A 24,383-nucleotide genomic window follows, 5' to 3' on the forward strand; every position below is an offset into this window, starting at 1 on the left:
CCTTATCTCACCTCATTTGCTCACATTGTATATAGACTTAATTTTCTACTATATTATTGACTGTATGTTTGTTTTACTCCATGTGTAACTCTGTGTTGTTGTATGTGTCAAACTGCTTTGCTTTATCTTGGCCAGGTCGCAATGGTAAATGAGAACTTGCCTACCTGGTTAAATAAAGGTGAAATAAATAAATAAATAAAATGTGAATAAGACTTGGGATAAATATAGTCTTTAGACCCTTTCGACTCCCCTCCCTGGCCTTATTTGCATGCAATCATTTGTTAGATTTGTATCAGCATGCTGATCTGGAAGGGAAAAGTCCCTTGGGCTCTGGCTAGCGAGCCAGAGCAAATAATGGACTGTTACACGGGGAAAGCTACAGAGACGAGCTCCCCGAAAACAAAGCTTCAAGACAAGTGGCTCTGTGTAACAAGAGCCTGAAGCAATCCCAACTCCTACACTTAACCACCCACACATCCAACTGCCCCTGTCCTTCTCCATCCAATTCCTCCACAGACCCAGTGAAATGACTGTGTCCTGACAAACTCATCACTACATGTTTGTTGGAATAGATATCTGGAGTCGTACCCCGGCCAGAGTTCTGTTGTTTTGTCAGAGTGCAGCAGGAACTTCCTTAAAGTATCTAACTGCTCTGACAGCAGTAATTAGATGGGTCTGGAACGAGGGAGGCAGTGTAAGAGGATGAACATAGACATGCCTTGGTGGTGAGGCTAAGTGAACGCTGAAGTTTGTAACGTTGGCAATGACTCATTCTAAAATCTTAGCTCTTATTCTGTTTCAGTCCTGCTTTGTTTACCACGTTACACACCATGAGGATGAATCTGAACTTGTCTGAAATCTGGTGTGGCTGAGGACGAGGGTGAGAGGAGAGGTCATATATGGTATAAGGGGGAAATACACCAGTCAGAGAAGGGGAGTGAAGCGGCGAATGTAGACAAACAGGGAAATGCATGTGAATCAGACTGATTAGAAACATGGGCATTGCTGTGATCAAAGCCAGCAGAAATCCCACCAGCCCATCTCACTTTAACATGATTAGTGTCATCCCTCATTTGACAAGCCTGCCAGGGAGGTAGATCTGAGACGAGTGGGGGAGTGAGCAGAGGAGAGCAGAGCGCCCGACCAGTTGTTTATTCATGGATCCACTGGCTCTTATTATGATATTGTGTATCTTCCAAAAAATAATAATCCTAACTTTGGGATGTTGTTAGGAAATAAATTACAGGCATGTGACATACAGTAGCTTGGGAAGAACACTTACTTAGGTGAAGATATATGCTGTTTGAAAATCTTTCTGTGATGATTGCATGGTAGGTAACAGTGGATGCTGGACTCTTTGCAAAACTTGATCTTTCAAGGTAGGTACTGTATCATGTGTTGCAACCTGTCACACATGTAGCCTACATAACTGCAGCACATGACATTCTCAAGCTCAATGTTGCCAAAACATTGCAAAACACTTCAATCATTGTTATTTATTTATTATTTAGGTACTGTACAGTCGTGGCCAAAAGTTTTGAGAATGACAAAAATATACATTTCCACACAGTTTGCTGCTTCAGTGTCTTTAGATATTTTTGTCAGATGTTACTATGGAATACTGAAGTTTAATTATAAGCATTTCATATGTGTCAAAGGCTTATATTGACAATTACATGAAGTTGATGCAAAGAGTCAATATTTGCAGTGTTGACCCTTCTTTTTCAAGACCTCTGCAATCCGCCCTGGCATGCTGTCAATTAACTTCTGAGCCACATCCTGACTGATGGCAGCCCATTCTTGCATAATCAATGCTTGGAGTTTGTCAGAATTTGTGGGTTTCTTGGGCGCCCTGAAGCCTTCTTCACAACAATTGAACCGCTCTCCTTGAAGTTCTTGATGATTCGATAAATGGTTGATTTAGGTGCAATCTTACTGGCAGCAATATCCTTGCCTGTGAAGCCATTTTTGTGCAAAGCAATGATGACGGCACGTGTTTCCTTGCAGGTAACCATGATTGACAGAGGAAGAACAATGATTCCAAGCACCCAAGCAGGGTGGTTACCTGCAAGGAAACACGTGTCGTCATCATTGTGTGTGTGTGTGTGTGTGTGTGTGTGTGTGTGTGTGTGTGTGTGTGTGTGTGTGTGTGTGTGTGTGTGTGTGTGTGTATGTGTGTGAATGGTATGTGTGTGGGCGTATGTAGTCTGTGTGTGTGTGTGTCAGTGTAAGGTGTGTGAGTAGAGTTCAGAGTCTTAAGGATAACCACTAAAACAATTAAGTCCCAGATAGGGAGCACAGCCTTCCTAGAGGGCTTCTTCCACTGTCTGGCCTTATCCACCCAATTTATCCACCCGATTTATCAACCTACTTTAGGAGGATTACCCCATCAATTGCCCATTCTTCCCAGAAAGGAGGGGCACCAAAAAATGAAACTAAGATTAACAGATGATTTTCTGAGGCATGGTTTTTCACAGAAAGTGGTCCTATTTTAAATCCAGCTAAATTCCAACAAGTCCAGGGATTGTGGCACTTTTGTCTGCCAGTGAAATTTGCTCCACTCATCACAAAACCCCTCTGTAGTCTTTTCTTTCTCCCACACACTCGTATATACTACCAAAAAGGTTTCGAAAGGGTTCTACCTGGAACCAAAAATAGTTATTCAAAGGGTTCTCCTATGGCGATAGCCAAAGAACAATTTTAGGTCTAGATAGCACCTTTTTTTTACTAAGAGTGTATATGAACGTGAAGGGTCAGTTTCCATGATGATAATTGTTTTGAAGAGAAAACCCTTGAAACCACATTCACTGCTAAATATTTTGTATTTTAGATGAAAAGATGTGAACAATCCTGAGGCCAATATAAATAGTATATTACAGAAGAATATTAGTATCAAAATGTGTCATGGTTAATGGTTAATGGTTGTTAAATACTTTGGTGTGCATGTGCATGTCTGTGTGCATGCCTGTGCGTGTGTGCACGTGTGTGTTTGTGTGCATGCGTGCATGTGTGTGTGTGCCTGTAAGCACTGCATGTGTCACTCACCCAGAGGTAGCCTTGAGGTAGCAAGGTGCACCCTGCAGAGACCTGTACCGGATTGTGAAGGGCAGCTTCAAGCTAAAAAGGAAACAAAACAAATATTAAGCAATAAAAAAATATTACCAGTGACGTGTAGGCAGGCTTCCCCCAAAAATGTACCCCCTGACAAACTCATCGCTACTTGTTTGTGGGAATAGATATCTGGAGTCGTGCCCTGGCCAGATTTCTGTTGTTTTGTCAGAGTGCAGCAGGAACTTCCTGAAAGTAACTAACTGCTTTTACACCAGTAATTAGATGGGTCTAGACCGAAGGGGGCAGTGTAAGAGGATGGAAATAGACATGCCAATTCACAAGAGGCTGAATATTTCTCACCGGAGAAAGCATCCGAGTGAGCGAAACAATGCCCCTCTGTCTCAGATGCTGTCTGGACAAAAAGAGTATGACATTGTCGCCGCCCGTAGCATTGAATGCAAGGGAAGCCAGCGAGCATTTGGCCTCCCTTGGTAAAAAAAATATAAAATAATAGCCAGTCAGTGTTGAGCTAAACTGAGTGAGCTCAACTGTGAATGGTCCTGGCGCTCCAAAAGAAAAGTGTAAAGGGAAGCCAGTTTGGATTTGGCTTCACACCAATCACATCACATTAAGAGCAAAATGTCATTGATAGAAAATAATGGAATTGTTGCATCTCGTTGCATTGTTGTCCTCGGTGGCTAGCTAGCAAGCTAAAATGGTCCGTTTCTTAAATTAGCCATGCATGGAGATAAGGATTTGGACTTGTGGTTTTACTTAATTCTCCGTTCTGGCCAATGATTATAAAGGTGATTCTGATCCATTCGTAAATTCATACATAGTGCCCCTGGCCTGAGAGGATGGACGTTCAATATGTAGGTAAATGTAATAGGCTAATGTTAAGTAGCTGACTCATCATTGCCCATGAAAGGAAGTTAGACTAGTGAGCAAGCATTTTAGCCAGGTAGCCTAGGACAACAAAAACTCAAAGCGTGTACTGTATGACGGAGTCATAGTGCATTTCATCAACATGAAAGAGAGGAGGATGGCTTTGGCATTTCTCTACAAGTAGGGTGAGTCAACATGTTTTTTCTACTTACTTGCACACACACAGAAATCACAACCATGGACAGCCAAATCATATTTAGCTTATGTTGATTGGACTAAATAGTTTTTGGTATCTTTTAGTTTTCACTGTATTAGCATAGATGATTTGATGATGGTGCTGGAATAGTGGAGACAGCTCCTGTTTTCTTTGCTACTTGCAGTAACTCTCCGTGTTTCTAAATCAATAGTTGTTCAGTAACGTTAGTCCGAAAATTTCGGAAAAATTAACTTGACCATGCTGTAGGTCATGCAACTGTTTGTTACATGCAATATACTTTGTGGACTTCACCAGACAGAGGTTGGTCTTCGGTTTTGTGATAAAACAAAGGTGTGGTTGAATTTATTCTGCCACTGTTTCTTCTTATTGTCTCGGCCTTAGGCCTATATATCACGGTCACAAGACATATAATCTAACAGGTTATAAAGCACACAAAGCACTTATCACAACACAGGTTGTAATATGGCTTTTCATTTCTGGCTTGGCTTCCCCAGTGATTTTACCCATGCAACGCAACTGAATATTATATATTGTTTTGTTCATTTAGATAATTAAATATTCATCCCCATATGGTTTAGGTACAGTTGCTCTTCTAGCTGGAGACTGATTTCCCTTGGGATCGACTCTACACATCTGGATCGGCTTATAGAGCCCTGTAAGAGGATTAGATTCAACCAAGACATAGGCCCGTTTCTCAGTGGTGTGGTATCAATTCACGTGTTCCATCGTCAACACGTGTTACCATGTCCAGCAGATCTAAGTTGTCAACCTGTGAGTGACGTTTATTTCCCTGGAGTCTGACAGGTGTTTTTCCATTTGAATAAACAGGTCAGTCTAAAATGGCCACTCTTTTCATATTGGGAACTTCCTTTCAAGCAGCACTCACAGCACAGTTCTCCTACTGACAAAATGACAGTACCACATTGAGAAATTGCACCAGGCATGGGAAATTGATGGGGATGCACTGTTTCATGTTGAAATAAACAAAGGACATTTCTTTAAAGCTTTTCATTTGGTAGGATGTCAATCATAATAGTGGCCTCCTGCAACGAAGGCATTTTATGACTGTCTAAAATAGGTAGAGTGGGCTAACATACAGTACCTTGTCAGAGTTTGAACCATGGTCTCCATAGCTCCTACTGTTATAATAGCACCCTTGCCCTTTCACTGCTGCACAGACCTCTTCTACCTACTGCCCACAGCCATCTGTAGATTCTGCTTCTCAACACCCCCTCACATACAATAAATGTACATGTACTTGGTTTGTGCTATTTGCACCCTCACAATTGAAAGAGCACAGCTAGTACCTGGGACCTGCAGAACAATTATAGCCATTATGTTGCTCCTGAATGAGAATTTAACCCCTTTAGCATCAACTCATTTTCTATTACTAAAAAGTTTGGGAAGGTACAGTATACAGTACATGAAAAACAGGGAATCCACTGGAGGACTGTAAGTGCTATAGGAATGTGACATTTACCATGACCATAACAGACCAGTCCAGAGTTGGAGCAGTATGAATCGCTGCAATACAAAAGCTAAAACTGGTTTAGAAAATCACAGCTCTCAGATCTATGAGTCAGCAGTAAAACAATAGAAATAGACATTCAGAGAATAAGAGCAAACAGCAGTCTTAGGCCTGGAAGCTTTCAGTGTTGGCCAAAGAATAGCTGCTTCTCGATCTTGGTGTCCCCATGAGACAAAGGACTGTGGGCATGCAGCCTCCCTGACCAGCACTATAGCCATGGACGTGAGGGAATGTTTATTGGTGGTGGTGATGCTGGGCCATGTGGCAGACGGAACATCTAATTGTGTGGTGCTGGGGTGGGAATGTGGCTCAACGAGGTCAGCTGTGGATGCTGCACGCCATTTACTGTTGTCCAAAAGGCAGGAAACATCGATCATGGGTAATTTATAACATTCACTTGCCAAATCCCTCCCTCTCTCCCTTGCAGGGTGTGTAAACACAAAACACACCCCCAAAAATTATGCTGGACAGATGACTGCTTCTGCCCATCTGTCCAGTGAGTGCGTTCCTCCAGATCCCCTCGGTCTCTCTACATCTATTCACATTCATCACGCAGATGCACTGTCTCTCTCCATCAATCTCTTGCTCTGCCGCCCATTTTTTCTTCTCTCTCTCTGCTTATAGAGCCCACGTGTTCCAATCTCTCTCCCTCTCTGCCTGTCTCTCCCTCGCTATCCCTCTTGGCTAGCTATGAGGAGTGAGATGTTTTTTGATTGGTAATTAAACGGCAGTAATAATATGGCCCCATATGGAAGCCCTACGGTTAGAAGGAGGAGGCTGGTAGCTGAAGCAAAGGGACAGCAGCGTAGCGATGGGATACTGCTGGTTTTGTGGGCTGCAGACAGTGGGTTTTTATCAGTCACCGGAGACCGCTGGCCTTTGCAGGTAATTTTCACAGTCAGAGTTTGATTTGTCTCTCTCTCTCATATATATATATATACACACACACAGTACCTGTCAAAAGTTTGGACACATCTACTCATTCCAGGGTTTTTCTTTATTTTTATTATTTTCTACATTGTAGAATAATAGTGAAGACATCAAATCTATGAATAACACATATGGAATCATGTAGTAACCAAAAAAGTGTTAAACAAATTAAAATATATTTAATATTTGAGAATCTTTAAAGTAGCCATCCTTTTCCTTGATGACAGTTTTGCACACTCTTGGCAGTCTCTCAACCAACGTCTCTGTTCATTGACCTTTCAACTCTGAACTACACTGTATGTTGAGTGGATTGTTGACTGCTCAATTTTTGCAAATCATATAATGTTGTTTGAAAGAATCTACAGTCTCTCTTTAGAATTTCCATGACAGTATACAGAGGATAGCCCTATTTGATAAAAGACAAAGTCAGAATTATGGCAAAAACAGCTCAAATATGCAAAGAGAAACGATGTAATGAGTGCGTTGAGAGTCGGGAAGCAAGGGAGTGAGTGTTTTAATAAATAAAATAAACAATGAACACGAAACACAAACAACGCACCGACATGAAAACAGAGTCAGAAATAATGAAGCCTCGAGAAGGAACCAAAGGGAGTGACATATATAGGGACGGTAATCAGGGAAGTGATGGAGTCCAGGTGAGTCTGATGACACGTAGGTGCGCGTAACGTCGGTGACAGGTGTGCCCCATAACGAGCAGCCTGGTGACCTAAAGGCAGGAGAGGGAGCAAACGTGACAAACGACAGTTCATCATTACTTTGAGACATGAAGGTCAGTCAATGCGGAAATTTCAAGACGTTTTAAGGTTTCTTCAAGTGCAGTTGCAAAAACCATCAAGCGCTATGATGAAACTGGCTCTCATGAGGATCGCCACAGGAAAGTAAGACCTAGAGTTACCTCTGCTGCAGAGGATAAGTTCATTAGAGTTAACTGCACCTCTGACTACAGCCCAAATAAATGCTTCACAAATTTCAAGTAACAGACACATCTCAACATCAACTGTTCAAAGGAGACTGTGTGAATCAGACCTTCATGGTCAAATTGCTACAAAGAAACCACTACTAAAGGACACAAATAAGAAAATGAGACTTGCTTGGGCAAAGAAACACAAGCAATGGACATTAGACCGGTGGAAATCTGTCCTTTGGTCTGATGATTCCAAATTTTTGATTTTTCGTTAGAACCACCGTGTCTTGGTGAGATGCAGAGTAGGTGAACGGATGATCTCCCCATGTCTGGTTCCCACCGTGAAGCATGGAGAAGGACCTGTGATGGTGTGGGGGTCCTTTGCTGGTGACACTGTTGTGATTTATTTAGAATTCAAGACATACTTAACCAGCATGGCTACCACAGTATTCTGCTGCGATATGCCATCCCATCTGGTTTGCGCTTAGTGGGACTATCATTTGTTTTTCAACAGGTCAATGACCCAAAACACACCTCCAGGCTGTGCAAGGGCTATTTGACCAAGAAGGAGAGTGATGGAGTGCTGCATCAGATGACCTGGCCTCCACAATCACCCAACCTCAACCCAGTTGATATGTTTGAGATGAGTTCAACCGCAGAGTGAAGGAAAAGCAGCCAATACGTGCTCAGCATATGTGGGAACTCCTTCAAGGCTGTTGGAATAGCATTCTAGGTGAAGCTGGAAATAAATCCCACATATTAACTTTTAACAAGGCACACCTGTTAATTTAAATGGATTACAGGTGACTACCTCATAAAGCTGATTGAGAGAATGCCAAGAGTGTGCAAAACTGTCATCAAGGCAAAGGGTGGCTACTTTGAATAATCTAAAATATATTTTGATTTGTTTAACACTTTTTTTGTTACTACATGATTCTATGTGTTATTTCATAGTAGTAAAAATAGTAACTAGTAAAAATAAAAGGTTTGTGTGTGTGTGTGCGTATGTATGGGGCGGCAGTTAGCCTAGTGGTTAGAGTGTTGGACTAGTAACCGAAATGTTGCAAAATCGAATCCCTGAGCTGACAAGGTAAAAATCTGTCGTTCTGCCCCTGAACAAGGCAGCTAACCCACTTTTCCTAGGTTGTCATTGAAAATAAGAATGTGTTCTTAACTGACTTGCCAAGTAAAATAAAAATAATTTAAATTAAATATCTATATATATGTGTGTGTGTGTAGCTAGGACCTTGAACTAAATGCACGTGCTAGATTATGCACATCTTTAGTGTTGACAATGACTAGTGGACGCTCAATAATGTAAATCATAATGCTGTAAGGTGTGAACCAGTTCCACCTAAAATGTACAGGAAGCATTGACAGGTACAAAGGCAGCATGTGGGGTTTCCAGCGATGCACACACCATTGAGGTTGCCAATTCTAAAAAGGTGTCAGTGAGGAACCATTTAAAAATCTAGGTTCCGCTAAGGCAATTGTCAGTCAGCAGCCCACTCTCCCTCATCGTCTACTACAGCTGTCTGCCAAGGAGAGCAGACAAGATCCCAGTTGGAGGAGGGAGGATGTAGGGAAGATGGAGGGAGGGAGGCAGGTAAGCCAGATCGAGGGGAGATTTGATGGAGGACTTTGGGGAACGTGGGGAAGAGAGGGGAAGAGGATCAGCAGGTGAGCTAATTAAAGGGGGATTTGTTGGTGCGATGAGAGGGCGGTTTCCCAGCTGCCGGTTCCCAATGACCCAATGCCCGACACTGAGTCTGCCCCACCCATTACCCCAAGGGTGCGCCAGCCCATATGCCGCCTTCAGGTGGCCACTATGGTTAGTGTAGGCCAGAGCCGCACTGCAGCATGCTAGGAAAACAGGGGAAGGATGTATAGCCATAGATATTCCTACACACATCATCAGGGACTGGCCTTCCCCTCTATGATAGTCACTATTTATGTTTTATATTGCATCAATGGCAGCCAGACAGTTATATGCATCAACATTTGCTGTCAAATCCAATATTCTGGCCTGTGATTGAAGGTACTGTCACTGGTAACAGTACACAATAGAACCATGTTTTATACTATTTATACAGTTTACATGTTTGTCAGGCTTTTGTCGTCTCTGGTTCGACAAGAGAGGGATGACTTACACAGAAGCAATTAATGTTGTTCTCCTCCTGAGGGAAAAACAGGTGGACGTGTGTGTTAACCCTTAAAGTTAAGTTCCTGTGCAGCCGCTGTGAAATATATACTCCACTGTGTCTACATTTACCACACATTAGATGTGTGACGATTGCTGGACGTGCTTCTACGAGGCACAAATATCAAACCCAGTGGACCTGTAACGTTATCAATGAGAAGTCACACTGCAGCAAACAGGCATTGCATTGTCTGTGTAATGGATTATCTTTATTGGAAAGTGTGCAGTATCATCACTGATGGGATGTCTTTTAGAGTGTGATTCCTGATCTTACAGTTTGGGCCTGCCCAGCAGAGAATTGTGAGTTTGTTTGCAGATATATTATATTTTAAGCTCAGAATTACAACAACAAAACAAGCCAAGTTAAAGCAACCCAATGGATTTAGGTATAATACACCCAAGGCAAAGCTCCTCCTCCCTCCCCTCCCTTCTCCTGTCCTTTCCTGCTCAATACCACATAGTCACAGTGCCCCCCTCCCAATTCCACATAGCAATCTCTCACACGCACTAACAGACACTAATAGAAAACCTCCGCTGTTTATTAACTGATAATTTACTGGCTCTGGCGCCTGCTCCCAACTGCATCCCTCACTGCACCCTCCCGTTGCCGTAGGCTACAGTCAGGATGGCCGGGAACTGAATTTCAAGTCAAACTGAAATGAATGGCTGCAGGTAAAGCAAACTAAGCAGGTTAGGACTTTCAGGGGTTTTATTGTGAACATGCAGACAAGACTGTGTGGCAATTCACCATTACCATCCACACAAACTGCCTTGAGCATGTGCTAGAGAATAGGACGTGTTCACTGCATGATACATGTTTAGTATTCTGTACAAGGGAATCACAGTGGATTATCTCACAGGAATGTAATCAAAAGAGGGTTAGGGTTGAACAGTGGCAGTCAGGTAACGCCCCCTTCCCAAAAGTAAACCAACACACACACACACACACACACAAGCTGTAACGGGCAGATTTCCTCCTCTTTGTCTGAAGAGGAGGTGTAGCAGGGATCGGAACAAGACGCAGCGTAGTTAGTGTTCATCATGACTTTAATTAAGACAATAAACGTGAACACTACAAAAATACGAAAACAACAAATGTGAAAAACCGAAACAGTCCTATCTGGTGCATAGACACAAAGACAGAAGACAACCACCCACAAAACCCAACACAAAACAGGCTACCTAAATATGGTTCCCAATCAGAGACAATGACAAACACCTGCCTCTGATTGAGAACCATATCAGGCCAAACAACAAACCCAACATAGAAACACAACACATAGATAACCCACCCAAATCACGCCCTGACCACACTAAAACACAGAAAATACAAAAGAACTATGGCCAGAACGTGACACAAGCACATGTGTATGCACACAAAGGCACACACAGTCAGTGGCAGTATTTATAGAGACTCTCTTAGCCTCACTAGGGTATGTGGGACGGTAGCGGGCCACCTTGTCAACAGCCAGTGAAACGGCAGGGTGCCAAATTCAAAACAACAGAAATCCCATAATTAAAATTCCTCAAACATACAAGTATTTTACACCATTTTAAAAGATACACTTGTTGTAAATCCAGCCACAGTGTCCAATTTCAAAAAGGCTTTACGACGAAAGCACACCAAACGATTATGTTAGGTCAGAGCCAAGTCACAGAAAAACACAGACATTTTTCCAGCCAAAGAGATTAGTCACAAAAAGCAGAAATAGAGATACAATTAATCACTAACCTTTGATGCTCTTCATTAGATGACACTCATAGGACTTCATGTTACACAATACATGTATGTTTTGTTGGGTAAAGTTCATATTTATATCCAAAATTCTGAGTTTACATTGGCGCGTTATGTTCAGTAGTTCCAAAACATCCGGTGATTTTGCACAGAGCCACATCAATTTACAGAAATACTCATAATAAACATTGATAAAAGATACAACTGTCAATTTTAGATCCACGTCTCCTTAATGCAACCGCTGTGTCAGATTTCAAAAAAACTTTACGGAAAGAGCACACCATGCAATAATCTGAGTACAGCGCTGAGAGACCAAAACAACCTAAACAGATATCCGCCATGTTGTGTAGTCAACAGAAGTAAGAAATAGCATTATAAATATTCACTTACCTTTGATGATCTTCCTCAGAATGCACTCCCAGGAATCCCAGTTCCACAATAAATGTTTGTTTTGTTCGATAATGTCCATAATTTATGTCCAAATACCTTGTTCGCGCGTTTAGCCCAGTAATCCAAATTCATGATGCGCGATCACTAGATGCAGACGAAAAGTCAAAAAGTTCCGTTACAGTCCGTAGAAACATGTCAAACGATGTATAGAATCAATCTTTAGGATGTTTTTAACATAAATCTTCAATAATGTTCCAACCGGAGAATTCCTTTGTCTTCAGAAATGCAATGGAACGCAAGCTAACTATCATGTGAACGCGCATGGCCAGCTCGTGGCTCTCTGGCAGACCTCTGACTCATTCCCCTCTCATTCGCCCCCATTTCACAGTAGAAGCATCAAGCAAGGTTCTAAAGACTGTTGACATCTAGTGGAAGCCTTAGGAAGTGCAATATGACCCCATAGACACTGTGTATTCGATTGGCAAAGAGTTGAAAAACTACAAACCTCAGATTTCCCACTTCCTGGTTGGATTTTTTCTCAGGTTTTTGCCTGCCATATGAGTTCTGTTATACTCACAGACATCATTCAAACAGTTTTAGAAGCTTCAGAGTGTTTTCTATCCAAATCTACTAATTATATGCATATTCTAGCTTTTATGGCTGAGTAGCAGGCAGTTTAATTTGGGCATGCTTTTCATCCAAAATTCCGAATGCTGCCCCCTACGCTAAAGAAGACAGCTTCCAGACTTTTTAATTTTTCATTTACAACTGCGACCTGGACAAGAAAAAGCAAAGCAGTGTGACAAAAACAACAACACAGAGTTACACATAAACAAACTAACAGTCAATAACACAATAGAAGAGAAAAATTGAAAAATCTATGTACAGCGTGTGCAAATGTAGAAGAGTAGGGAGGTAGGCAATAAATAGTCCATAGAGGTGAAATATTTACAATTTAGCATTAATACTGGAGTGATAGATGTGCAGATGATGATGTGCAAGTAGAGATACTGGGGTGCAGAAGAGCAAGAGGGTAAGTAATAATAAGGGGATGAGGTAGTTGGCTGTGCTATTTACAGATTGGCTGTGTACAGGTACAGTGATCGGTAAGCTGCTCTGACAGCTGATGCTTAAAGTTAGAGAGGGAGATATAAGAGCACATGTCACTGCCACCAATGGGACAGACCTGTGTTTGCTTGTTAGTTGTTCAATATCCTCCAGTAAATCTAACCCAGAAGGATGGCAGGATCAAAGTTGAGACACACTGCTCATGTTATCATTTCATGAGCTGGATGTCATCCAGCGATTTAAATTCCATGAGCGTCAATGGACAGAGATCAAAGTGTCAACCACCTGCTGTGCTTGCAGCCCTCTATTACTCAGAATATTCAAAGTCATTGGAAGACTATGATTAAACCATCTGCAGCAGTAGGAATTCATTGAATAGGGTGCTGCTGCTTTCTGTTTTTAACTCTTCATTGACCCGTAGCTAAGCTCATAGTGTGGTCAAAGCTCCAGGCTAAACATATGGCTATCAGCTTATTATTAAGCCTGGCCAGGGATGTCTCCTTCAATTTCCTAAGTACTGACTGTAGAGTAACGATTGGCTGTCTCCTTTGGCTATCCCACAGATCATATCAGGCAATAACTGGAATGAAGTGGGAGAGTGGTTTTGCATATCTCTGCTCTGAGCGCGGCCTGACATTGCCAGGACATCACAAACTCATATTCGTGACTCAACTCAGATTTTTCTCTTCCTTGTGTCCTTCACAGCTGCTCGCTGACCGATTGCAACATGTCCGGCTAATGTGATACAATTTCCGCATGTAGCCCTCCGTCCCCGCGGCCATGGCAGGCGGTTCCAACTCGCCTGGATGAAAGCAATGGACTCTCCCCCGATGAATGGGTTTCAAAAGAGGACCACAGGTCAATAGTTCTCTGTGGCGTCAATCGCCTCCCTCCATCTCTCCCTTCATCCATCTTTCCCTCTCTCTGCCAGGCACAAATCTATCTGCATGAGGCCAAATTGTTCTGGGCTATGGGGATCTCTGTCCACCTATAAGATGTCACAACCACAACGCCGCCTCGACAGGGGTTCTGGATGGCACCAAACGGGAGGCACAGGGTTTAATCCTCCTGATCAGATGGCATGGGACTCAGAACAAAGGGTCCTCTGGTGCCCACTTAGACAAAACAGTGGGACGTGCGAACAGTTGCCAGGGCGTCTCTACATAGAATCAAGTAATATCCTAGGTTTGGAATTTCCCCTGTACCATTCTATTGTGGCCAGATTGGCTCATCAAAATAGAAATTCAATGCTCGACTCTCTCAAAAATACTAATAAATGTTTTGTTTTTGTAAGCTTTATTAATTTTATTAATATTATTAATTTTTATTAATTTTTATTTTTATAAATTTTCTGGACAATGTAAAAAAAACAAGCTGAATTCTTATACATTTCTGAATATGATCACGGTTGTCAATAAGCCACTATGTGCTCAAAAGAGGGTGCTGTGCTGGGTGCTCTCACAAAGTGCTGTCCTCAAACATTTGGTTTTGTCTTACAGTTTTCTACATGGAGGTAGCTAGTGTTCTAGTAAAATCTGGCAGTGGGCCATGTATTGGATTCAGGTAGAGGGGTGACTGACACGAGTAATTAGTAGAGACGAACAGAGAGAAGGAGAGAACAAACCAACACAACAAACAGACAGGAACAATGCAATAGGAACATTCAGAACAGGGTGGGATGCAGAACTAGTTTGCTTTGTTTTCTTTATAGTGATGCAATGATTTCATATAATTCTGGCACATTAGTCTCCTTTTATATCATGCAAAGGTAGGCTAAGATTTAGCCCATCTGCTGTGTTCCCCTCCTGGTTGTACAATGTGTCTGTGCGCTATCTTGACAGGAACAGAGTGAAGTGAGACGCTGGGCCAAGGGTGGAGGGGTTGAGGACAGAGGTGGCTTTCCCCACTCCCAGGCATTACTAGAGCACGGATGATTTCCAGTAATTAGTATGTTAAATGTCACAGCAACGGATCATCCTCGTTGTAGATGACCTCGCAGTCCAGCTGTGCAACGGCTCAGGCTGCCCCTGCATCTGAACACCAGCACCACACTGTCCTCTGTTGGTATGGAGTGTAGTAAAGAAGAGAAGACATGGATGGAAGCAAGCTGAGGAACACTCAACTCTGTTCTCTTAAATCGAGGTGGAGTTGACTATTGATAACTGCTCGCTAGCAACAACATTGAGTCACCATCAGTTGAATCTTTAAAAAAATATAAATTCTGAAAACGCTTACTTGTACCTCAGTGGCGGTCGGTGTAGTTTAAATTGAGGAAAGATATTTCTTTTTTTAATAAGCATGGCCTTATTTCTATTACAGTATATTGGATGACTGTCATTCATATTCCATTCACCCGGCACAATGTAACGTCAATTGATTTAGGCTACTACGTGATACAAACATTTTCCCTATACCCATCATTAGAATGCTACAACCTAGCTTTTGAATGAAAGTTTACCACGTAGGTCGAGAGAAGAATTTGAGTAATCAAGGTGACACATTCAATATCACCTCGCACACGCTTGCCTGCATATAGCTGATCTAGGGTGTAATCATTAGTACAACAGTTGCAAAAGTTTCTACAAATTCAGGTATGTTTATCCCCGTTTCGTTCTGTTTGCTTCCGTTTAAGAAACATAAAAGCTCTTCCTCAACACCCCTGATCACTGCAAACACAATTCACTTTCATAGCAGCCACATACAAAGACCATGATTATTTGCTCGTTGTATAATTCCTTCTCACATCTACGTGCTCTCCTCCGCTCACCTTTTCCCTTTGCTTGTGGACTGTAACCAGGCGAAAAAACCTTTCCAACCCAAACCTTCATACCATTAATATAGCTAGCACTCTCTCTTGCTTCTCCTTCATTTTTATTATTTCTCTTATAATTATTTCTCTTCTCTTTCTCTTATTTCTCTATCTTTGAGTAAACTACTAGCACATTGTATGCACTGCGGTGCTAGCCTACTGTAGTTTATTCTTTCAGTACTAGATTAATTTACTGATCCTTTGATTAGGTCGACAACATGTAAGTTCATACTGCAAGAGCTCTGATACATTGGAGGACGTCCTCCGGACATTGTCATAATTACTGTGTAAGTCTATGGAAGGGGGTGAGAACCATGAGCTTCCTAGGTTTTATATTAGAGTCAATGTACCCAGAGGAGGACAGAAACTAGCTGTCCTGTGGCTACACCATGGTGCTACCCCAGAGAGTGCTGTTGAGGCTACTGTAGATCTTCATTGCAAAACAGTGTGTTTTAATAAATTATTTGGTAACGTGAATATATTTAGTATAGTTTTATCTAATATTTTATTTTCTGAAATTCACTGAGGAGCATCCCCTTACTCATCTGAGGAGCCTCCACTGCTGTACCTATGTTTGTCCTGTACAACTGCGGTCCTTCCGCAGGGTTATGAAATGCATACTTACTAACCATTTTAAATTTCAACTTCAATGGTGTAGGGGCGTCCCAAGGGTCCTGGATTCCACGGATCCAATTGAATCTCAATTTACGTAGTACGTAGTATGTACTATGAGCAGCACAAATGAGGAAAAAGTCAGTGGTTGCTAAAAGTTTATCAAAGGTATGAATTTCAGCCCCCCGTGGAAGGACCGCAGTTGTACAGGACAAACATAGCGTTTTCACAATTTACATTTTTACAAGAATTGACTGATGGTGACTCAATGTTGTTGATAGCAAATCCCGCGACCAGTTATTTAAAGTCAACTCCGCCTCGATATCAGAGAACAGAGTTGAGTGTTCCTCAGCTTGATGGAAGCCAGACAGAAAAAGCTTTAAGCAAGGAAAAACTGAGGGTTGTGATAACCATTTTACTACCATGGTAATCACACAAACAAATCAATGCATGCAACCAGACAGTCCACATTTTCTGTCAAATCATACGTGTTATGGCTATCCATTAATATAGTTGGGGAGTATTCATAAGGATGTTGACATCCTACAGAGGCTTGAACGGATGATAATGTAAAGCACATGTGATTAATACTACCTTCATACATATTTAATTGCCATACTTTAGGTCTATTTCCAATAAAACTCATATACTTCATCAGTGCTATTTGAGTTTACCTCTGAAGACTCTACAGACCGCCACAACACTAACAATCTACTCACAGGGGGGAGCCCAATATACCCAGCAGGAAGCTGAGGTAGCGGAGTTGTGCTGACTATCACCAGCAATATAAAACATTATCTTGGCTCAATACGTTTGGCATCTGATACTCTTTAGTGCTGACATGAAGAGATCCACAAAGATGAGACCTTGGTATCTGTCTACACTACATCTGGGTTAAGATGTTGGAACAGCCACAACTCCCAGTGAGTTGTTTTCTCTAAAACCCAGATGTGTGGCTCTTGCCCTGACCCTATAAAGAGTGCTTATTTGATAGGGAGTGTTAAGCAGTAGAAGCTTTGTGCTGTCACTGTGTCCCCATGATGGTGATGGTGACAACCTAGGCTAGGCGTGTCTGAACTGCAGCAGGTTTTTTTTTCTGAGCCCAGCGACCCTGATGGATGAGACTGAGAGCGGGAGGCCCAGCCGTATCCAGGCGACACGTCTGCTGTGATCCAGCTAGCACAGAGAAATTAGATTGACACTTCCTCCTGCATCCCCATAATCCTCCCTCCGAGGGCCTGTCTCCTTGTCCCATTTGAACTGTGGGGATGAGCAGCGGCTGACTGTTAGTGTGGAGAGATCAGTTGTCCTCTGACGCTGGGTGACACACCGGGAGAGAGGAGGAAGGAGATGAATAAACAAGTGACAGATTAGGGCTGTTTGAAATTAACCCCACTTCACCAGAAATCTATAGCCCTCCTAATGAATTACGCTGCTCCTGTGAGACAGGGGGGCTGGGGAGGTTACGGCTTTAGCAATTAATAAAGCAAAGCCTTGATGAGGGATGGGCAAAATGGCTGCAGGGACGGAATGTGCTTTTCAACAGGCAAGCACAGGCACTTTTTCACCCCGCTGTTTGTGTGTTTATGTTTGCCAGAGAGATAGCGCTGCAGAGTAGAAAGGGAGCCTGCTACGTCCCAGTGGATCTGTGTTGAGGAAGAGCTTTTAATCCATGCTATGGCATCTGTTCCCCACAAATCAGAGAGGAGGATGATATCTGCTGCTCAGAAAGGAAGAGAACGACCTTCATGAAGAACAGAGGAAGAGAGCGATTGCATAAGGTGTCATCCTGATGACTTTACCCAAAAACATGTTGGGGAGGAAAAAAATAAACCAACAGATGGATGTTGCATCAGGGAAAAGGGCACCTTTCTCCCTTTCCCTTTCTCTCCCTCTTTTTTTATCCCTATTTCATGGGCACGTCATCTATGGCATGGTGACAAACACACATACAGCCTTCAAATTGAGCCACCTTTTCCACCAACGAAATAACAGCTTCGAGTCATTGTCATAAATCAGCAGATCTTTCAAACCCAACGGAGCTATAAAAAGACTCCATTAACACTTACAGCCTGAGACCAGTGGTGCTGGCCCCTCTACAAACTCATCTCCAGCACTCTGAGTCACTCCTTTAGGGCCAGTAGTAGAACACGCCACTGCCTCCTCTCTTATCCTCCCATCAGCAGGAAAGATGGATGAGACAGAGAGCGGGAGGGACATGTACAGCACACGGCACACACACAAAACAAGTCCAGTAAACAAGTGCAGAGAACCCAGTGACCATATTTAATGGGTCTCGCCATGACGTCTGTTTAATGGATTTAAAAACCCAATAACAGTGACCTTGCTTGGCGAGGCTAGTGATCTCTGTGTACTAATCGAGTGTATTAGGCAGTCTCTGTTGTAGTCTCTGTTCACAGGAGCTAATCCTCAACAACAAAAAATAAAAAAAAAGCTTGTCACTATCCACTTCAAAGACTACATAATGAAATCTAAGGAATTATAAAGAGCTCTACTGCTGCATACCAGCCATCACCATCTTCTTTCCTTCTAATGCCCTCATAAACGGAATGTGGGAAAAAAACTATTCTGAAAATCTTTATGGCCTTAGACCTCTTAGAGCCCTACGAGACGCTGAGGAGGATGCTCTTTTAGTCTGGAGGAGACGTGGAGGGTTTCTGCTGTGTGTCCAGGTGCAGGCACGCCCATTTCTCTCACTGCTGCCTTCGTGATCAAGAATCACCAACCTCTGAGGCGGTTTGAAAGTGAGGAGTGTTATGTTGCCCCATTCCTGGGCTCTAGGGAGACATGTTGTATGCACAAGCATGATCTTCACCGAGACAAGCATGTGACATGCTCTACAGTGACCACCACAGCACACATGTGATGTGATATCTTCCTTAGAAAGGGAAGAGAATACACATGCTTGTTATAGCTTCCAGTCCCTACTGGATTGGCTGTTGATACCTAGCACTACCTAGCCTGGTTGTTAACTTGCTAACACCCACATGAAGGCGAAGCTAACATGGCTATCTGAATTATTGTCACAGCTTCCGCCGAGGTCAGTCCCTCTCCTTGTACGGGCGGCGTTCGACGGTCGACGTCACCGGTCTTCTAGCCATCGCTAATCCATCTTTCATTTTTCATTGGTTTTGTCTTTATTTTCTACACACCTGGTTTTCATTATCCAATTACATGTTCATGTATTTAACCCTCTGTTTCCCCCATGTTTGTTGTGCGTGATTATTTCTATGTTCAGTTCGGTTCATGATGGCTGGTTTTTCGACGGGGGCTGTGTTCACCCGTGCGTAATATTTACCGTTGGTTTTTGGTCAAGTGTATTTGTTTACCTTGTGCCTTTATTTTTTGAGTAAAGTACGTTGCTCACTCATTTTGCTCTCCTGCGCCTGACTTCATGCACCAGCTACACTCACCTTCTGACAATTATCATGTTATGTGGATAGCGGGGTGAGGAGTATAATATTATGTCTACTCTGCTATATTATAGTGTATAATATTATGTCTACTCTGCTATATTATAGTGCAGTTAAACACAGTCATTTCCCATTGAGGGCAATCAAAGAGTACTTGCTGCAGCCCAGGAGCTAAAAATACATAGTCTCAGGGATGATCTCACTACAAAGGTCCTAGGCTTTGTCTACACTAAAGACTTACATGCAAGTTCTGCTATCAAAATGAGAAGATTGCACTGAAAAGACAGGACTATAGTAGATGCACAAAAGTCGCATTGTGGTCTGATTGTGTTCAGATCTGTCTTTTCAATGTAATCTTCGTATTTCGACAGCAGAAGTTCCATGTAAACTCTGAAACAATGTCCCCCAGGGAGCTACTATACAAATCATATCAAATTTTATTTGTCACAAGCGCCAAATATGAAATGCTTATTTACAAGCCCTTAACCAACAATGCTTTAAGTCAAGAAGAAAAAAAATACGTATTAAGGAAAAAATAGATGAGTAAAAATGAATTATACAAATAATTAATCAGCAGCAGTAAAATAACAAGCAAGTCTATATAATCAAAGGGTACCTGCAGTAGCAGAGAGAACAGTCTATGACTAGGGTGGCTGGAGTCTTTTTAGGGCCTCATTCTGACACCGCCTGATATAGAGGTCCTGGATGGCAGGGAGCTTGGCCCCAGTGATGTACTGGGCCGTACACACTACACTCTGTAGTGCCTTACGGTCGGAGGCAGAGCAGTTGCCATACCAGGCAGTGATGCAACCAGTCAGGATGCTCTCAATGGTGCAGCTGTAGAACCTTTTGAGGATCTGAGGTCCTATGCCAAATCTTTTCAGTCTCCTGAGGAGGAATAGGCTTTGTCGTGCCCTCTTCACGACTGTCTTGGTGTGTTTGGACCATGATAGTTTGTTGGTGATGTGGACGCCAAGGAACTTAAAGCTCTCAAGCTGCTCCACTGCAGCACCGTCAATGAGAATGGGGGCGTGCTCGGTCATTCTTTTCCTGTAGTCCACAGTCATCTCCTTTGTCTTGATCACGTTGAGGGAGAGGTTGTTGTCCTGGCACCACCAGACCAGGTCTCTGTTGTGTCATCGGCAAACTTGATGATGGTGTTGGAGTCGTGCCTGGCCATGCAGTCATGAATGAACAGGGAGTACGAGGGGACTGAGCATGCACCCCTGAGGGGCCCCCGTGTTGAGGATCAGCGTGGCAGATGTGTTGTTCCCTACCCTTACCAGGATCCAGTTGCAGAGGGAGGTGTTTAATCCCAGGGTCCTCAGCTTAGTTATGAGCTTTGAGGGCACTATGGTGTTGAACGCTGAGCTGTAGTCAATGAATAGCATTCTCACATAGGTGTTCCTTTTGTCCCGGTGGGAAAGGGCAGTGTTGAGTGCAATAGAGATTGCATCATCTGTGGATCTGTTGGGGCGGTATGCAAATTGGGGTGGGTCTAGGGTTTCTGTAAGTCGCTCTGGATAAGAGCGTCTGCTAAATGACTTAAATGTAATGTAATGTTTCTGGGATAACGGTGTTGATGTGAGCCATGCCCAGCCTTTTAAAGCACTTCATGGCTACAGACATGAGTGTTACGGGTCGGTGGTCATTTAGGCAGGTTATCTTAGTGTTCTTGGGCACAGGGACTATGGTGGTCTGCTAGAAACATGTTGGCATTACAGACTCAGACAGGGAGAGGTTGAAAATGTCAGTGAGACACTTACCAGTTGGTCAGCGCACGCTCGGAGTACACATCCTGGTAATCCGTCTGGCCCTGCGGCCTTGTGAATGTTTACCTATTTAAAGGTCTTACTCACATCGTCTACGAAGAGCGTGATCACACAGTCGTCCGGAACAGCTGGTGCTCTCATGCATGTTTCAGTTTTACTTGCCTTAAAGCGAACATAGAAGTAATTCAGCTCATCTGGTAGGTTAGTGTCACTGGGCAGCTCGTTGCTGTTTTTCCCTTTGTAGTCTGTAATAGTTTGCAAGCCCTGCCACATCCGACGAGCATCGGTATAACGGTCATCGTTGCATGAAGAAGTGAACCAAAGCGCAGTGTGGTCAGTGTTCATGATTTATTAATAAGACTGAACACTGAATAACAAAAACAACAAAGAGAACGAGCAAAAACCGAAACAGTTATGACAAACCGAAACAGTGCAGACACAAAAAACAAAAAACAAATACCAACAAAACACAGGTGGGAAAAGGCTACCTAAGTATGGTTCTCAATCAGAGACAACGATAGACAGCTGCCTCTGATTGAGAACCACACCCGGCCAAACACACAGAAATAGAAAACATAGAACACAAAACATAGAATGCCCACCCCAACTCACGCCCTGACCAAACCAAAATAGAGACATACAAAGGATCTCTAAGGTCAGGGCGTGACAATCGGAGCCGGTGTAGTACGATTCAATCTTAGTGCTGTATTGATGCTTTGCCTGTTTGATGGTTTGTCGGAGGGCATAGTGGGATTTCTTATAAGCTTCCAGGTTAGAGTCCTGCTCCTTGAAAGCGGCAGCTCTACCATTTAGCTCAGTGCAGATGTTGCCTGTAATCCATGGCTTCTGGTTGGGATATGTACGTACTGTCACTGTGGGGACGACATCATCGATGCACTTATTGATGAAGCCAGTGACTGATGTGGTGTACTCCTCAATGCCATCGGAAGAATCCCGGAACATATTCCAGTCTGTGCTAGCAAAACAGTCCTGTAGCTTAGCATCTGCTTCATCTGACCACTTTCTTATTGACTGACTCTAGTGACTAGTGCGTCCTGCTTTAGTTTTGCTTGTAAGCAACAATCAGGAGAATAGAATTATGGTCAGATTTGCCAAATGGAGGGCGAGGGAGAGCTTTGCACACGTCTCTGTGTGTGGAGTAAAGGTGGTCTAGAGTTTTTTTCCCTCTGGTTGGACATTAACATGATGATAGAAATGAGATAAAACTGATTTGAATTTCCCTGCATTAAAGCTCCCGGCCACTAGGAGCGCCGCCTCTGGATGAGCGTTTTCCTGTTGCTTATGGCCGTATACAGCTCATTGAGTGCGGTCTTAGTGCCAGCATCAGTCTGCGGTGGTATATAGACAGCTACAAAAAATATAGATGTAAACTCTCTTTGTAAATAGTATGGTCTACAGCTTATCATGAGATACTCTACCTCAGGTGAGCAAAACCTCGAGACTTACTTAGATTTCGTGCACCAGCTGTTGTTTACAAATATGCATAGGCTGCCACCCCTTACAAAAGGCCGCTGTTCTAGCATGACGAAAAAGCTTCAAACCCGCCAGGTGTATGTAGGATCAACAGATCCTTCATATAACTCTTTTGTTGCTGAGAATTTTCCTATACAGCAGGAAATGCATACCTTGTAGTGTATTGAAGGTTTAAAATGCTTCTTAAGTTTGTAATTTCCACTTTAAAATGTATCAACCCCCACAAAAAAATTCCATTAATTATAATCCACATAATAATTAATATTTCCTGTGGAAAACTTGCTCAAATTAAGATCCTACATCTGTATGATCATCATCATTGAATCTGCTCCATTAGCCTGGCCTTGGAGCGTCTGAGTGGGACATACGCTACATGGAATGGAAATAGACGGCCTTGGGAACACAGCAGACCACTTCCCTGTGACATTCACGGAGGAGAAAGGAGGAAAGTGGAGTGGTGAAGCTGGACCCTAGCTGGGGGATTCAAGTTGAGCACCACAGACAAGCCAACTAAAACCCTTTTAACACCCAGCAGAGTTAGACATAGGTAACAGGATACAGCCACTTCCCTGGACAACATTAACACTCACTTTCACCCTCTGTATTAGTTTTATGAACAACAGGTTCACATGTGGTTGGTGAGGTGGGCAATGGGGTAGGGGAATGGTGTTCTAATAATACAATACATTCTACAAAGACCTCATTTCAACATACAGTAGAGCTTAAAGTTGGAGGCATTGCATGGTTGACATATTCTAATTAGTTCCAAGAACAACAAAGGAAGTTCTACATTAACAATGACAGCCACTGCTTATGTGCCTCAGAAGTGGGTCAAACCATGCCTGGTAGATTAGGTTGTGTGCGCCTGTGTCAGTCAGTCCCTACTGATCTCACTCAACAGAGACTGTGATAAGGATTTTCTCCAGTGCCTAACGACTTTGCCCAGTAGCCCTCTCCACCTCCCAGCGAGCAGTGCAGAGCAGTGTTCAGAGTACAGAGCGCACAGCAGTGATCAGTGGACTGAGCTCCCTCAGGTGACCCATACTCTGCTCACATGTTGTTCATGCTACGCTGCTTTAGAACTTTATTTTTCTTTCGTAACGACTCTGGCCCCTTCGTCCCCATCTCTTTCAATCTGGACGTCTTTTTTTTTCTCGCCCTCAATCAAGTCAGACTGCCAAGTGAGGCTGCCAAAGTGGGAGAAAGAGATGTTGGGAGCTTTGGCACAGAGAGGCGTGTGCTTCCCAGTCGTAGTGCAAAGGCAGAACTGCAGAGAGAGGAAGGGAAAAAGGAGAGAGAGATAAGAGAGAGAGACAGAAGAAGAGAGAGGGAG

At 43.0% G+C, this 24,383-nt stretch overlaps 1 protein-coding gene across 6 annotated transcripts in view; it reads right to left on the reverse strand.

The window, feature by feature from the left end:
• LOC139535716 (rho guanine nucleotide exchange factor 10-like protein) overlaps positions 1-24,383 on the reverse strand; it is a 155,762-nt gene that overhangs the window by 51,064 nt on the left and 80,315 nt on the right. For all 6 annotated transcript variants that reach the window (XM_071335429.1, XM_071335427.1, XM_071335428.1 and 3 more), the window contains one exon: positions 3,046-3,117. In XM_071335429.1, the coding sequence (XP_071191530.1) occupies positions 3,046-3,117 (72 nt within the window). The remainder of the gene's footprint in view (positions 1-3,045; positions 3,118-24,383) is intronic.

This window comes from Salvelinus alpinus, chromosome 12 (assembly GCF_045679555.1).
Source record: "Salvelinus alpinus chromosome 12, SLU_Salpinus.1, whole genome shotgun sequence".
NCBI classification, from domain to species: domain Eukaryota; kingdom Metazoa; phylum Chordata; class Actinopteri; order Salmoniformes; family Salmonidae; genus Salvelinus; species Salvelinus alpinus.